This window comes from Salarias fasciatus, chromosome 10 (genome assembly GCF_902148845.1).
Source record: "Salarias fasciatus chromosome 10, fSalaFa1.1, whole genome shotgun sequence".
Taxonomy (NCBI): domain Eukaryota; kingdom Metazoa; phylum Chordata; class Actinopteri; order Blenniiformes; family Blenniidae; genus Salarias; species Salarias fasciatus.
The window spans coordinates 4,158,937-4,172,389 of record NC_043754.1 but is presented as its reverse complement, the minus strand read 5'-3'; the positions used below and the strand labels follow the sequence as shown (position 1 = coordinate 4,172,389).

The window sequence follows — 13,453 nt, the reverse complement described above, 5'->3', positions numbered from 1 at the left end:
ACACGTAGAACAATACACTATAAACATTCACTAAAAACCAACATTTCTCTGAGGACTTTGGTGCACAGAGTTTGCACCACATTGGTTAGAAGTTGTTTTTGGATCCAGGAATGTAACGGGGTTGACTTGGCTCATCCTCCAGGTCCCTAACCTCCACCCACCTCCTCGCTGGTGCCTGTTCGTTCATCCACATGCTGAGAGTGATGGATCACCTACAAACCAGTCGAGTGTCAGAGTGCTGCTCAGACTTCCAATCACAAGCAAATGGACTCAAATCCAGTGGTGCATTTTATTTGGGTGTTTCTTTCTTTTTATGAAAGATGAAAATCCAAAGAAACAGACCTAAGCGAAGTAACGAGGCTGTTTTAAGAATAGAAAGAACAGTTGATTGTATGAAAACTCATTGTGAAAGAAACCGTTTTAAAGGTAGAATCACTGCATTTTAGCACCATTGGTTGCTTCGGGTGTATAAAGAACAATATTTCAGACATATAATTCACTTTTTTTTCTACTTTTAAACTAGTTGTTTTTCTGTTAATCCTCAGCGTGGAAGGAGAATGAATAAACTTTGAGAAACAGGTTTAGTACACATTTTTTAATAACATGGCACAATTTACAGAACACAAGTTTAAATGAGGAGCATGCTGAAGATTCAGTCGCTTCATTTTTTTTTTCTCATTTTTGTACATGATCTAGAAAGACTCGGTTTCCCCCCTTCCCTCTCTGTACATGGTAAACGGCAAAAAAAAAAAAAAAAAAGGTTTCTCATCTTAACAATCCTTTTTTGCAATTACGCGATGGACTAACCACTATGGCTCTGGTGGACATTTTTAATGTGGGATTAAAAAACACTGCACGACATGATATCACAGAGTTTGAAGCGCACAACTAAACCTTCAGTGGGACTACTAAAATAGATCTCTGCTCGTTAGAAACAAACTGTCCATACAGTTCAGACTTGCCTTTTTTTGTCTTTTGATTTTGTAGATACAACAACTTAAGAAAGCACTTTAATACACTGTTTGACCAACAGAACTGGAACATGTACTTTACACTCCTTCAGCGGGGCCGATGTGCCGGTAACGGTGGGTTCTGTGTGCCGCGATCTCTCCACAACCAGACTGGAGGGACGTGTGAGATCTAAAAACAAGTGTTTGTGCTGCTGGCGTCTTTATTGTACATGGAAAATCCTTTGAAATTTGGGATTGTCGCTATTCGCTAAACTGGTTGTGTTAAAGCTGGTCCAGCCTGAGTGGTGGAGAGAGAGCGGCCGTCTGTCCTGGGTGGAGCGGTCGGTCGTGTGGAGAAGGCCAGCGTTCAGAAAAAGGGAGCACGGACATTTGTTGCATAGTTGAATTCTGGGTTTTATCTCTGGTACAATGCTTCAAATCACCTGCGTCCAAAAAAACCAAAGGAAAATAGCAAAAAAAAGCACATTCTGAATCCTCCAGACTCCCGTATTTACATTTGTTCAAAGTAAAGCTTTCAAAACACTCTTTGCATATTTGTACCATGATTTTTGATCCACACGGAGTGAGAGCACAGCGACTGTACACGCTATCTACATGCCTTTCCGCCTGTACGGGCTCCACGCCGCCTCGCTGTACGAGCGGCGGAACGGAAAAAGAAAAACCTTTTAAAAATGATTTTTTTATTTTGTTCCATGATTACTGTCTCACTGATCGGTGGGCGAGTCTCCGCCCACATAAATTATTCACAGCTATGTTACAGTCTCGCTTCGCCCGAAGCTAAGTGCTTGGTGTGAGTTGGAGGCGGGTGAGGCACGGGGGGGGTCGGGGGGGGGGGCGGGGTCAGGGGTCGGGGGTCGGCTCACCGTGCCTCGATGTCTTTGTGAGGCGGTCTGTCCCTGATGTCTGTGGCCAGGGGGGTAGTCCGTCGGGGCGAGCCGGGCCGGGCGCCCAGCGTGGGGATGAGGGGGGGCGGGGCGCTCAGGGAGGCGGTGGGCGGAGTCTTGTTGAGGATGCCGTTCTGATGCGCGGCGACGGCGGCCGCCGCTGCGGCGGCCGAGGGGCTCACCCTGGAGTAGTGCATGCCCGGCAGTCCGGGCGCCATGAGGCCGGGGGCGGGGTGGGGGTGGGGCAGGTGTCCGTCCAGGGCGGGGTGGTGCATAGAGGGGTGCAGGCGGCCGTGCTCGTAGTCCTCGCGCAGCATGCTGAGGCGCTCGCGCTCCTCCAGGTGGGCGCGCTCCTGCTCCCGCCGCTGCTCCAGCGCCAGCGGGTGGGCGTGGTCGCGGCTGAAGTCGTGCGGCTCGCGGTCCCGGTAGGAGCGCTCGGCCTCGTACAGGCGCGGCGCCGCCAGCCGGTGCAGCGGGTCGTTCCTCAGCAGCAGGTCCCTCGCCAGCGGGTCCCGCCGGTGGATGTCCAGGCCGCGGTACGGGTCCCTCATGGGGTCCCAGTGGAAGGCGGGGTACGGGAAGCGGTCGGCGCCGTGGATGGGGCTGATGCCCATGAAGGGCGCCACCACTCGAGTCCTCTCCAGGCCGCTGATGCTGTTGATGGGGTGGACGCCCGCCATGCCCATGGGCACGGGCATGGAGGAGGGCGGGTGGAGGGCGGGGGCGGCCGAGCCGTCGCCGGGCCGCTCCGCCGACCCGTCCTGCTCCTCCTTCCTCTCCTCCTTCACCTTCACCTCGCCGCTCTTCTTCTGGTGCTCGTACGGCAGCAGCTCCGCCTTCTTGTCCGGCGCCTCCCGGCTCAGGCCGCCGTTCGGACGCTCCAGGCTGGTCTGCCGCACGTACGGCGACGCCGTGCCGCGGCCGGGCGCTTTGTCCTCCGGCGTGCGGCCGTCGTGGATGACGGGCGCGTCCTTGTCGCCGTGCTGGCCTTCTTTCAGCTTGTGGTCGTCGGCGCCGTTGTCCTTCCAGGCGTCCGGCGGCTCCCGGTCCCGCTCCCTCTCCCGCTCTTTGGGCTTGTTCTCCTTCTCCCTGGGGGGCTCTCCGGCGGGCGGGGGCAGGTGGTTCCGGTGGTGCTCGGGGGGCCGGCTGTGGCCCAGGAGGCTGATGGGATTGACCGGAACCGGCGATGGATGACTGGGATGACGCTTTTCTACCGAATCCCTGAAACGACAAAGAACAGTTTTCCTCATTTAAACCAACTGATGCAGTTTTCTTCATTTCAGTCTCTTTTAGAATCCATTTTAAAATTCCTTGAATTGTTTACAAATGGATGTAAAATCCAATAACAGCCCATAATGCCATAAAACAGAAATAAAGATTTTTTTTTTAATCATGCGACCCCTGGAGCGGCGCTGTGCGTCTTCTCGCTGCTCTGTCAGTAAATCAGCGACGCTCCGGCGGCTCTCGGTTCGGACCTGTCCTTGTCGTCCTTCCCGCCCAGCGCGTCCCGCTTGTCCACGTCCCGCTCCCTCTCGTGCGAGCTGACCGAGGCGCTCCTCTCCGAGTCCCCGGGCTTCAGCCACGGCGGCGGCGTGGGGAAGGAGGGCGGCGTGCGGTGCAGCCGGTTCCACGGCTCCTGGTGGCCGCCGCCGCCGCCGGCGCCGCTGTTGAAGTGCTGCGGCGGGTTGGCGCCGTCCTTATGGCCGAACACCGAGTTGGCCGCTGTTAGGGATTCAACACGCGGAAAAACACACAGAGAGACGCCAGTTAAATGCGCATCGGGGGAAGTTGGCCCGGTGACGGCGAGCGGCTCTCACGGGGCTGAAACTCACTTAGTGCCGGATTCCCCAGGCCGCCGAACGCCGAGGAGCTGAGGGAGCCCAGGCCTCCGAACGACGTGGGTCTGCTGAACGGTTCTGGACGGAGACACGGCGGCACAGCCATGCAGTCAGCGCGTTTCAACAGGTTTCGCCTCCAGACCGAGACAAACGCCGCGGCGTCTTACCTAAGTGAGACGCCGGAGTGAGGAAGTTTCCCGGGTGGTGAGGAGGATGACCGAACGGAGCTGCAGACGGGTGAGTGGGACCTGAGCAGGACGAGAGGAGACACACTGAAACGCAGCGCAGGGCCAGGGCGACGGGCACCGTCTGAAACACAGCGTCCCAGCCCAGTGGATTCCAGAGACGACGCCACATTTCTGCCACTGTGAACCAAACGCTTCCAAACTCTCATTCTCCAGTTTTCACCACTGGAGATGAATTTCGTCAGTGAAGCCAGGCGCTGCGTTGTTTCAGTGGCCACATCAGTAAAAGTGTGTATAATCATAATAATCTTTACTGACAAATCTACTGGACGTCTCACATTGTTTTCTTGTGTTTTTGTTTCAGAAATGATGTTCAGAAAGTTCATTTACGTCAATATTGTATACATTTTCAATAAAAATATGTGAAATTTTAACATTTTTTTCCAGGTTTTAACAAAGCCTGAAGGTGCTAGATAGAATGAAACGTCCTAAATGGAGGAGAATGCAGGTTTTCTTTTCTTTCTTTTGATTTTTTTATGTATTTTTTTTACAAATTCTCCTCACAGAATCACTTTCACGATGCTTCTTCATCAACAGCCTAGACACCATGATGAAGAGAAAAACTATGAATTATTTCATGTAAACTCTATCAAAAGACTTACATATACTACCGGTAATATATTTGTTATTAAGTTAAAATAAAATCATATCAAATAGCTCCCTCCAATTACTTGACATGAATTTAGCTCATGTAATCTGGTATTAAATCTACTTTGTGTAAATCAATGAAGTCCGTCTGACTCTAATAGTAGAGAAAATATCAATAGAGTCAACACTGCCTGCTGCACTTCTTATCCAGAGGGTAACGAGGGCAGTATTTCCAGGAGTATTGTTAATTTTATTTAGTTATTAGAGAATCAGTGAGGACGAAAGTGTGAAGACATTCAGAAAATTAGCGCTGCAGCACTGAACTCAGCAGCAGCCAGGTTTCTTTGTAACGTTTCCACAGGCGAACCTTCCCGCTCCTGCCTGCAGACTCTGAGCTGCTGGGAGACTTTATCTCCTCCTGCAGGCCTGAAGTTGATGTGAGCTTAAAGAGCGAAGTGCTGCCTCCGCCTGACTCAGCAGCGGGGAGGCCAAACACACCACTCAGCGCTTATTTCCCCCAAAACTTTCTCTTTACTCCACACCTCTGGCAGCTCAGGAGCCAAAGCATAAATTTAACAAGTAACCTTGCAACATGTATTATTTTCACCACTGACTGATCACTAACGAACTGACCTGCAGCAGAGAAGAGCGTGGCGGGCCGCGCCAGGTCGCTGGGGTGGTGGATGGCGCCGAACAGGCTCGGGCCCGGCGGTCGACTCAAGAACTCGGGCTTGAGGCCGAAGTCTAGCTTGTGAGGGTCGACCTGCATCTGCTGCTGGAAGACGCCAGAGAGACGGAGAGACACGTGTCAAACCGGCGCCTGCTCAGCGCTCAGTGTAAGATGACAATCAGCACAACAGCATCACGTCTACAGACATCCTGCTTTAATTCAACATTTACACTGAGTCGCCTCACCTCACAGCCAGAAGGTCACGGGTTCAAATACCCGTTATTTTTCATTAATGTGATGCGATGCTGCACAAGCAGCAGTTCAGCTACTCTTGCATTGATTGTCTGAGTCCTGCAATGATTACATTCAATAAAGGAATGTCTAATGTAATGTAATCTAATTACAATATGACTTTTAAATAAACAGACACGGGTAGATGATGATGATGATGATGATGATGATGACGTCTTTGAGCACATTTTTCTTTCATTCATTTAATTTTTGATTCAATCTGCAGTGAAGAACCAGGTTTGCCTCCTTCTGACTGGTCAAACAGCAACATGCAGAACATGAATCCAGTCGATGTGTATTATTGCCTTTATTTTTAGGCAGCAACAGATTAATCTGCAGCCACGGAGTTCTGCACAAGTTAGTAAGAGGATAAAAAATTCCTTTGAGAAGCTTCAACTCAGCGGCTGCAACACTGCAGTCCATCAGTTCACATGCACATGAAGCAGAAGACTGAGTGTCATGTTATATTATAATACTATACACATTGTATGAACTTTTATTACTGTAACTGACACCATATTAACACATGCATTTAGTTTGTTCCACTCACAACTCATATTTTCCTTTCTTCTCATGACTGTAACCTCTAACCCTTAATTATTCTGTATTTCACAGAACAGAGAGCTACTTAAATTAATTTGATCACAGTTTAACTCCCAGAACAGAAAAGACATCAATATTGTAAATTACTTTCCCACTTCAGTTGACCCCAAAATAAACAACGCTGTTGAATTAAATTTGGCTTAAAAAACTGTTTAATACAAACAGGGAATCCCGAACTGTTAAGCTGAGCAGATACAGTCTCTTCTAACAGCTGTTTATTATTCTGTGAGTTCAGAAGATGTGAAAAGTACATGTTTGCTTCAGTTGTCTCTGGGTTGTAATGTCAAATAAATGACAAATGAACAAATGCAAATTAAAACAAGTCACTCCTTTCTCCTTTGAGAAAACTGAATTTATGCATGAGTGTGTGTGAGTGTGTAACGAGTACATTTGTGCACTAAAACCTGCGTTTTCTGCTTGTTCTGTGAGTTTCTGACTGAGAGGAGTCAGATGAGAACTCACCTTTACTTTCTGTTGGTGGTGGTAGATCTGCCAGGCGGTGTGGACGTGCATGGCGCACCACTTCCCTGGTTTCTGTAAAACACACGGAAAAATAAACATCAGTACATGTACATCCTCTGAGGTTTCACTGAAAGACTGAAACAAGGGTGCAAGAATTTCTACAGGATTTAAACGAGAGGCGTCAAACATTTCACCCCAGGGGCCAGATGGGTTGGACTGGTAAAATAATGCCAGAATAAGCTTTAAATTTAACTTTAAAGTTTTTATTTGTCATGGTGCAGAACATACACAATGAAAATGTGGAAGTTTTTACAAAATCAAACAATTCCTACTGAAAATGACTTCAATCTCAACATAAAACCAATTTTAACGAAGCCTTCTGGTGTAAAATGCAGTGAAGTGTCCAAAAAAACTTCCCCTGCCGCTTTTATATTACGCATGTTTTTAAAAACTTGCCCTGACTGCACAGTTTTTGAGGTTAATGCAACATTTTCCTTTTTCCTTCATTTATAATCCTAAATCCAAAACGTTTCTCACTGGATTTCTCTCAAACTCGTCCTCATGGATCCATGCTGTTAACGGCCAATAATCCAAATCTGTGACGGTAATCAAGACTCAACATTTCTTTTTTGCCTTTAAATGTGTAACTGTGGGTGAAATGCAGCCTCAGTCGAATGTTTTGGGGAGAGGCGGTCTTCCAGCTGTTATCTATGGTACTGTCCTACGACAACATCCAAACCAAAAAACTCAAATGAAGATTAAATACAGAACAATTTAACAATAGATGCAGAATTGTTGTAATATGCGTTGTTCTGTTAAAGCTGGTTTAATGTAGAGGAGCCTGAGAAGCTCCTCTCAGAGTCCTGCTGTCAGCGAATACACCCGGCCTCCGGGTGGACCACTCATTCCATTAAAGACACTATCAGGTTCATTAGCAGAGAAGCCTCGCAGGCCTCCTGGTGTGTGTGTGTGTGTGTGTGTGAGGATGCAGGAGCCCGAGCCGCTGCAGGGAGCGAACACTCACCCTGAGAATGGGCCGAAATGGATCCGTTAGCTGCAGGAGGGAGGAGAACAGAAACGAGGCGGGGTTATTCTGCTGTCAGTCAAATCGCCTCTAATGAGCCTCTCTGAGCGGCGGCCATGATGGAGCTGATTAAAACGTTCAGGTGAAAACGAGCACGTCCACCGACAGTCAGTCACAGCGACTCTGTTCCGGGTGGAGAAGCTCCATCTGTTGACTGATGCAGCACGGAGGCGTGCTGAAGGTCGCCGCCGCACGGCGCTCTTACCCTGGGGTCCTTCTGGAGGAAGGTGTGTGGGACGGCGCCGGGCCTCGTGGACACGTCCAGAGGATTGGAGGTCTGGAGAGCAGCAGACATGGCTGTAAATAACTCTCCGTGTGTGTGTGTGTGTGTGTGTGTGTGTGTGTGTGTGTGTGTGGCTGTCAGACCTACCTTGGGCTGGAAGGCGCCCTGCAGCGAGCTGAAGGGCCCGTTCGGGGGGATGACGGGAGGAAGGCCAGACATGGCGGGCGGGTAGGAGTGGAAGAGCTGCAGACAGAGGAGGAGGAGGAGGCGTGAGGAAGGCGAGGCGATCCAGGAGATGCAACAAACACAGGGTGGAGGGTGGAGGATGGAGGGTGGAGGATGGAGGATGGAGGATGGAGGTGGCTGAACCTCGGCGTGCGGTTGCAGAAAGTTACAGACGATTGCCTCCGTGTTTCACAAACGGCTTGTTTATGAGCCGCTCCCCACTCCCCCCTCCCTCCGGAGCTCAATAAGAGGAAGACGCTCCTTTGATATGAAAAGCAGAATGTTGTAATACAAGCAGCTCAACCAAACTCTGCTCCAGGCTTCCAGAAATCTCTCCTGCAGAGAAACTGATATGTAATCAGCCACTCGGTCTAATTGTTCTTGTCAATCACATTAAGCTACGCGGAGAGCATCTTTTATTTTTTTTCTCCAAAATATTGGGAACATGCGTGCCGGTGCCGCTTTAATCAGGGGAATATCTTCCACTTGTGCTGGAGGAGACGCTCCGAGCTTTCAAACACAACGTCTGAGTCGTATTTTAAAGGCGTCGCTTCTCTTTATCGGGAGGAAAACAGTTTCGGGATATTTAATGTTGAAAATACTGTAAAACCAGCAGCATGTACTCGACCTCAGCGGTTCTTTAGAGAGCGAGACGGATACCTTCTGAAGATCGTGCATGTTCAAAATATCTGATGATAATGAGGCAGAATCAGGGGTGATCAGCTGAAAGGCGCGCTCTGTTCTCTCATCAATAAAGCAGCCACTGTCTCTGTCTTGAAATGTCACATGCAGCCATCTCAATCTGCAGCTCCGGGACTTCAACAAACCGCCGCCGGTTCATTAATCACAACATTTGCAGGAGCTGGAGGGAGAAACGATTCTGCTCGGGACGCTAATAGCAGCTATTAGAGAAGCGGATGAGTGATAACACACAATGACAGGACACACACACACACACACACACACACACACACACAAACACACACACACACACACACACACACACACACACACACACACACACACACACACACACACACACACACAACAATGCAAAATGAGCAAGTGACATGAACGTGGAGGACTCAGAAGGAAAACTCACACTGTGTCTGTAGAAGGGGTCAACTTTTGTTGGGTATTTGTCAAACTGTAGGAGAGACGAGACAGAGCTCAGTACAGAGAGGAAAAGACAGCCGGCACACAGAATCACAGGTCAGAGGTCATGATCTGACGGCACTCAGATCATTTATGTGACCCCAGCTCCAGGTTTCACTGAACGGCTACCTGTGAAGGAAACTGACGACTTCCCGTCACAGCCTGGTGTGTAAGGGAATGTGTGCGTACGTGGAAAACAGAGCGAAACAGAGCAGCATCGAACTCCTAAACAAGACGTATAAACGGAGCGATCGCCAGGAGACGATGCAAACATCTCCTTATGTTCCAACAAGTCGTTAAACAAATGTGCTGAGTCGGTGTTTTTCTGTCAGAGTGGGATGTGTGGGCATCCGTAATGCAACAAGAGGGACTGCTGCTCACGCCAAGCGCAGTTAACGTGTAACACAGGACTTTCTGAGCAACAACTCCATCACTGGTCATTTCAGGCCAAGAGAGAATATACAGCAAACACACACACACACACACACACACACACACACACACACACACACACACACACACACACACACACACACACACACACACACACACACACACACACATAGACTAACTGCTAAAGTGTCAAAGTGAGAGTCAAGTTCAGCCACTTTCCCCCACCGCACAGTTTCCATCCTTGCCCTCTCTGCGGATCCTCTGCAGGCCTGGTGAACTAGCGTGGGCCGTGTCTCATTCCGCGGCGCGGCGCCGGCTCAGGGCGAACATTTCCACTGTCAAGACTAAACACCGCAGCCATAAAGAGGCTTTTTATGGCCTCATTAGCTGTCAGAGGCCTCGCCATGCCGCCTTTGAGGTATCATCAGAGCCAGGCCGAGCACTTACCGGTGTGTGTGTGTGTGTGTGTGTGTGTGTGTGTGTGTGTGTGTGTGTGTGTGTGTGTGTGTGTGTGTGTGTGTGTGTGTGTGCGCTTCAGGCCCCGGCACCCCGCTGCCTGTGGTCTCTCCCAACAAACAGCAGGGCTCTTAATGCGGCGCGCTTGCCGGTAATGAAAACCCCCAAACGGGACCAAACGATGTCATTAAAATCAGAATGAATTAAGTGTATTATGTTGTGAACGCCGGCTCTGAAGTTAACGTGCTCCGGGCAAGTTACTGCCAATTTAGGAAATAACGGCGGTCTGGAGTCTGGAGGCTCGGCGTGCGCCAGAGAAAACAGCAGAGAGGCTTTCGGGGGGAAGAAAGGCTCGGCTGTGGCGCGATCAGACGCACACGGTCGTCACTGGGAAACCCACAGGTCCTCACACACACACACATACACACACACACACACACACACACGTCAGGTTGTGTAACATCGCTGCTCTCCTGACCACAAAGTGAAAACAATCTGAACGCCGTGCCCGCCCACCGTCCCTCCCCCCGCCCGCCCCAACCCAACACAGGTGCGTTCTACTTATCCTCACATTTCTGGCAGGGGTACGCACCATGGGCGGTGCTGGGGTGGGCATGATGGCGTGGGGGAAGGGCGTGAAGGTGTGCTGGTGGGTGTGCTGGTGGGTGTGTTGGTGCTGATGCTGGTGCTGGTGCTGGTGCTGGTGCTGGTGGAACTCGGTGCGCAGGTAGGGCGGCGGGCCCAGCGAGGCACCGCGGTCGGCGCTCTGTGAGGCCAGGAAGCGGGTGTTGAGCTCCTGGCGCAGAAGGTCTTGTTCTGGAGACGAGGGGGGGTAGAGAGAGGGGGGGGGTCAGTGGAATTAACATTCACACAAACTGAAGCTCACGGTCAGTTTCAGGGAAAACGTTAAAGGAAAGGGAAATTAGTCATAGTTATCCTGAACGATCTGAAACAGGGAGCAGTTTGGGTCAAAGGTCACATTCAGGGGCAAAAAATTATAACCTATGAGCAGTTTTTTGCTGCAATTATTATATTTTTAAAGGATTTTTTAAAAAATACACTCCACATTAGATTCATGTCAAAATGTCACTACATGACTGTTTAAATAGCCTTTTAAGTTATTTCTATTATAACTGTTATTAATTTAATTGGGCCAAAATTATGATGATATTGGTTGTTACCAGCTTCCTCTCACCATGAAAAAGTGTAAAAAAAAAAAAAAAAAAAAAAAAAAATCAATGAATTCTACACATTTACATCCACTAATGTCAATTTCAGCAGAATATTCGAAGGTAGAATTGAGACAAATTACACAGAATAATTTGAAAGCTTTGAGCTTCTGAAGCCGTGTTCTCTAACCTCGAGGCCGCCACGGCCCAGCGCTCTCAAACATGATCCAGCTTCAGCAAATATGCAAGAAATTAAATGAATGATACTGGAAGGACTCAAAGAAAGAGATCCTCGAAATGCAGCAAAAAGTTTTGCGTTTCCTCCTGAAGACCTCGTCGTGTAAAACTGGGTCCAGAACTGCCTGTAAAGCAGCCGGCAGGAGTCCTAACAACACTTGACACTGTAGCTGTTTTGAGTTGAAATCAAAAGGTTTATTTCTGCTAGAACCTCCTGGCTGCGTGCCGAACCGTCCCCGGACGATTAAGTGCGAGTCGCGCTCGTCAGAAAACGGAAACAAAGCAGGAAACGGCTGCGATTATCAACATGTCATCTTGAATTGAAGCCGATCTGAATATGACCGGAGCCGTCGGAGAGCTGGAAGAGTCCGGCGCTGTGATTCGATCCGCCGCGGCCCCGCCGAGAAAACAGCATCTGTTGTTCTAATAACCTCTGAGCTGCCTGCTGAGAAGGAACGGATTTCAAGTAATCATTGGCTTTTCCTCTAAATTCAACAAAACCTGCCTTCAGAGATTAGATCTCACTCCAGAGTAACCTTATCCTTCCTATTCCACAGCGACCCGCTACAATATTTTCTGCGTTGGCTCGCAGCTTTATTGGGCTGGGAGGGGATTTTTCTCCTCATAAAAATTTCATTAGTATCTTTTGAGCAGAATCCAGCTCGCCGCATTCCGTATTGACTAAATTGATTTCTTGCACATGAACGCTGTTCCAGGTGAAAATGGAAGTTCTGGGAACGTTGCTGAAGGCGACCACCTCCTCCTCGTCTTCCCACACTGACCCTGACATTTAGCTTGACAGCTTGGTGAGAAAATGTGTGTGTGGGGTCTGTAATCGCTTTTCGCTGTGTGGCCCGACTCGCCGCTGGATATTACTGGTGTGCAGAGAGCCGATCAATCACAGCCAGACAGCCGGAGCGTGAACTTGAACTGTCCACGGCACTATAAACACACAGAACCCCGGGCACGGCGTGCACGCCGATCATCTTGGACGCGGCGGCTTGTTTCTTTAAATAATTACCGCCTGTGCATCTGTCGCTGCACATCAGAACGCCTGGGAATCAAACCGCTGCACTCAAACCCTTCTCATACGGATCGGATGTCCTGGAAAACCGATCCGACAAGCGGCTGACGGCTCGGAGCTTTTTTGTCAGCTACAGTTCTCTGCCGCTCCACCAGGGGGCGACATGGGGGCACGCTGTGTGTTTGAGTGTGTGGTGATTACCTGAGTAGGCACTCCCAGCAGCAGGGTGTCCGGGTACCGGCAGGGCGCTAGACGTCAGTGGCGGTGGTGGAGGTAAGGCCGCTGGAGGAGCGAACATATTGGGGTGATGGGAGTGCGGCGAGGACTGCAAGGCCGAGGGGAAGCTGTGGGGGGCGCTCTGGTTCGCCGCCAAAGGCAGGGGGAAGGCGGAGGCCGCGGCGGCGGCCTGAGGCGGCGGCGGGTGGTGGGGGAGGTGCAGGGGGGGGAGCAGGGGGCCCGTGGGGCTTGGTGCCGGGAGTGCTGCTCCTGCTGCTGCTGCCGGGAGGGAAAGAAAAGGGAAATACGGAGAAAAGCAGGCAGGTTAATCCAGGCGTGATCAGTCAGAATTAACACTTGTTCCTCCACATCCCCTCGTCTCCATCTGTTCCAACGCTCAATTCCCAGCGCTGTGCTTTCACACCTCGACTGCCTCCCATTTACAAACGCCTCCCTGCATCTCCCCTTCTCTCTCGTGCTTCACAGAATCCGGGGCAAACACGACTCACCGCATTCGCAACACCCTCGGATGCAAATAAACCACCGCTGGCAAACACAGCGCAGCGAGCATCTGTCTTTGAACAGCTCCTGTTAAGGCGCTTCCTCCAGAGCCAGGTAGCGAACATGTGCATCGGAAATGGGATGAGAGCGCTGTAGGTGTGTGTGTGTGTCTGTGTGTGTAAGCAAACAGTCTTTTGTAGTGTGTGTGGGTTTTCCCC

At 50.2% G+C, this 13,453-nt stretch overlaps 1 protein-coding gene across 1 annotated transcript in view; it reads right to left on the bottom strand.

Annotated features, from left to right (window-relative positions):
- Positions 1 to 1,369: 1,369 nt before the first annotated feature.
- The window catches only part of auts2a (activator of transcription and developmental regulator AUTS2 a), a 311,150-nt gene continuing 299,066 nt past the window's right edge, over positions 1,370 to 13,453 (bottom strand). Inside the window, 13 exon segments of the mRNA XM_030100770.1 lie at positions 1,370 to 3,076; positions 3,331 to 3,577; positions 3,688 to 3,771; positions 3,861 to 3,941; positions 5,160 to 5,301; positions 6,553 to 6,624; positions 7,577 to 7,606; positions 7,842 to 7,913; positions 8,007 to 8,102; positions 9,187 to 9,231; positions 10,660 to 10,904; positions 12,720 to 12,960; positions 12,962 to 13,013. Coding sequence (XP_029956630.1) covers positions 1,831 to 3,076; positions 3,331 to 3,577; positions 3,688 to 3,771; positions 3,861 to 3,941; positions 5,160 to 5,301; positions 6,553 to 6,624; positions 7,577 to 7,606; positions 7,842 to 7,913; positions 8,007 to 8,102; positions 9,187 to 9,231; positions 10,660 to 10,904; positions 12,720 to 12,960; positions 12,962 to 13,013 — 2,653 coding nt within the window. The 3' untranslated portion in view covers positions 1,370 to 1,830.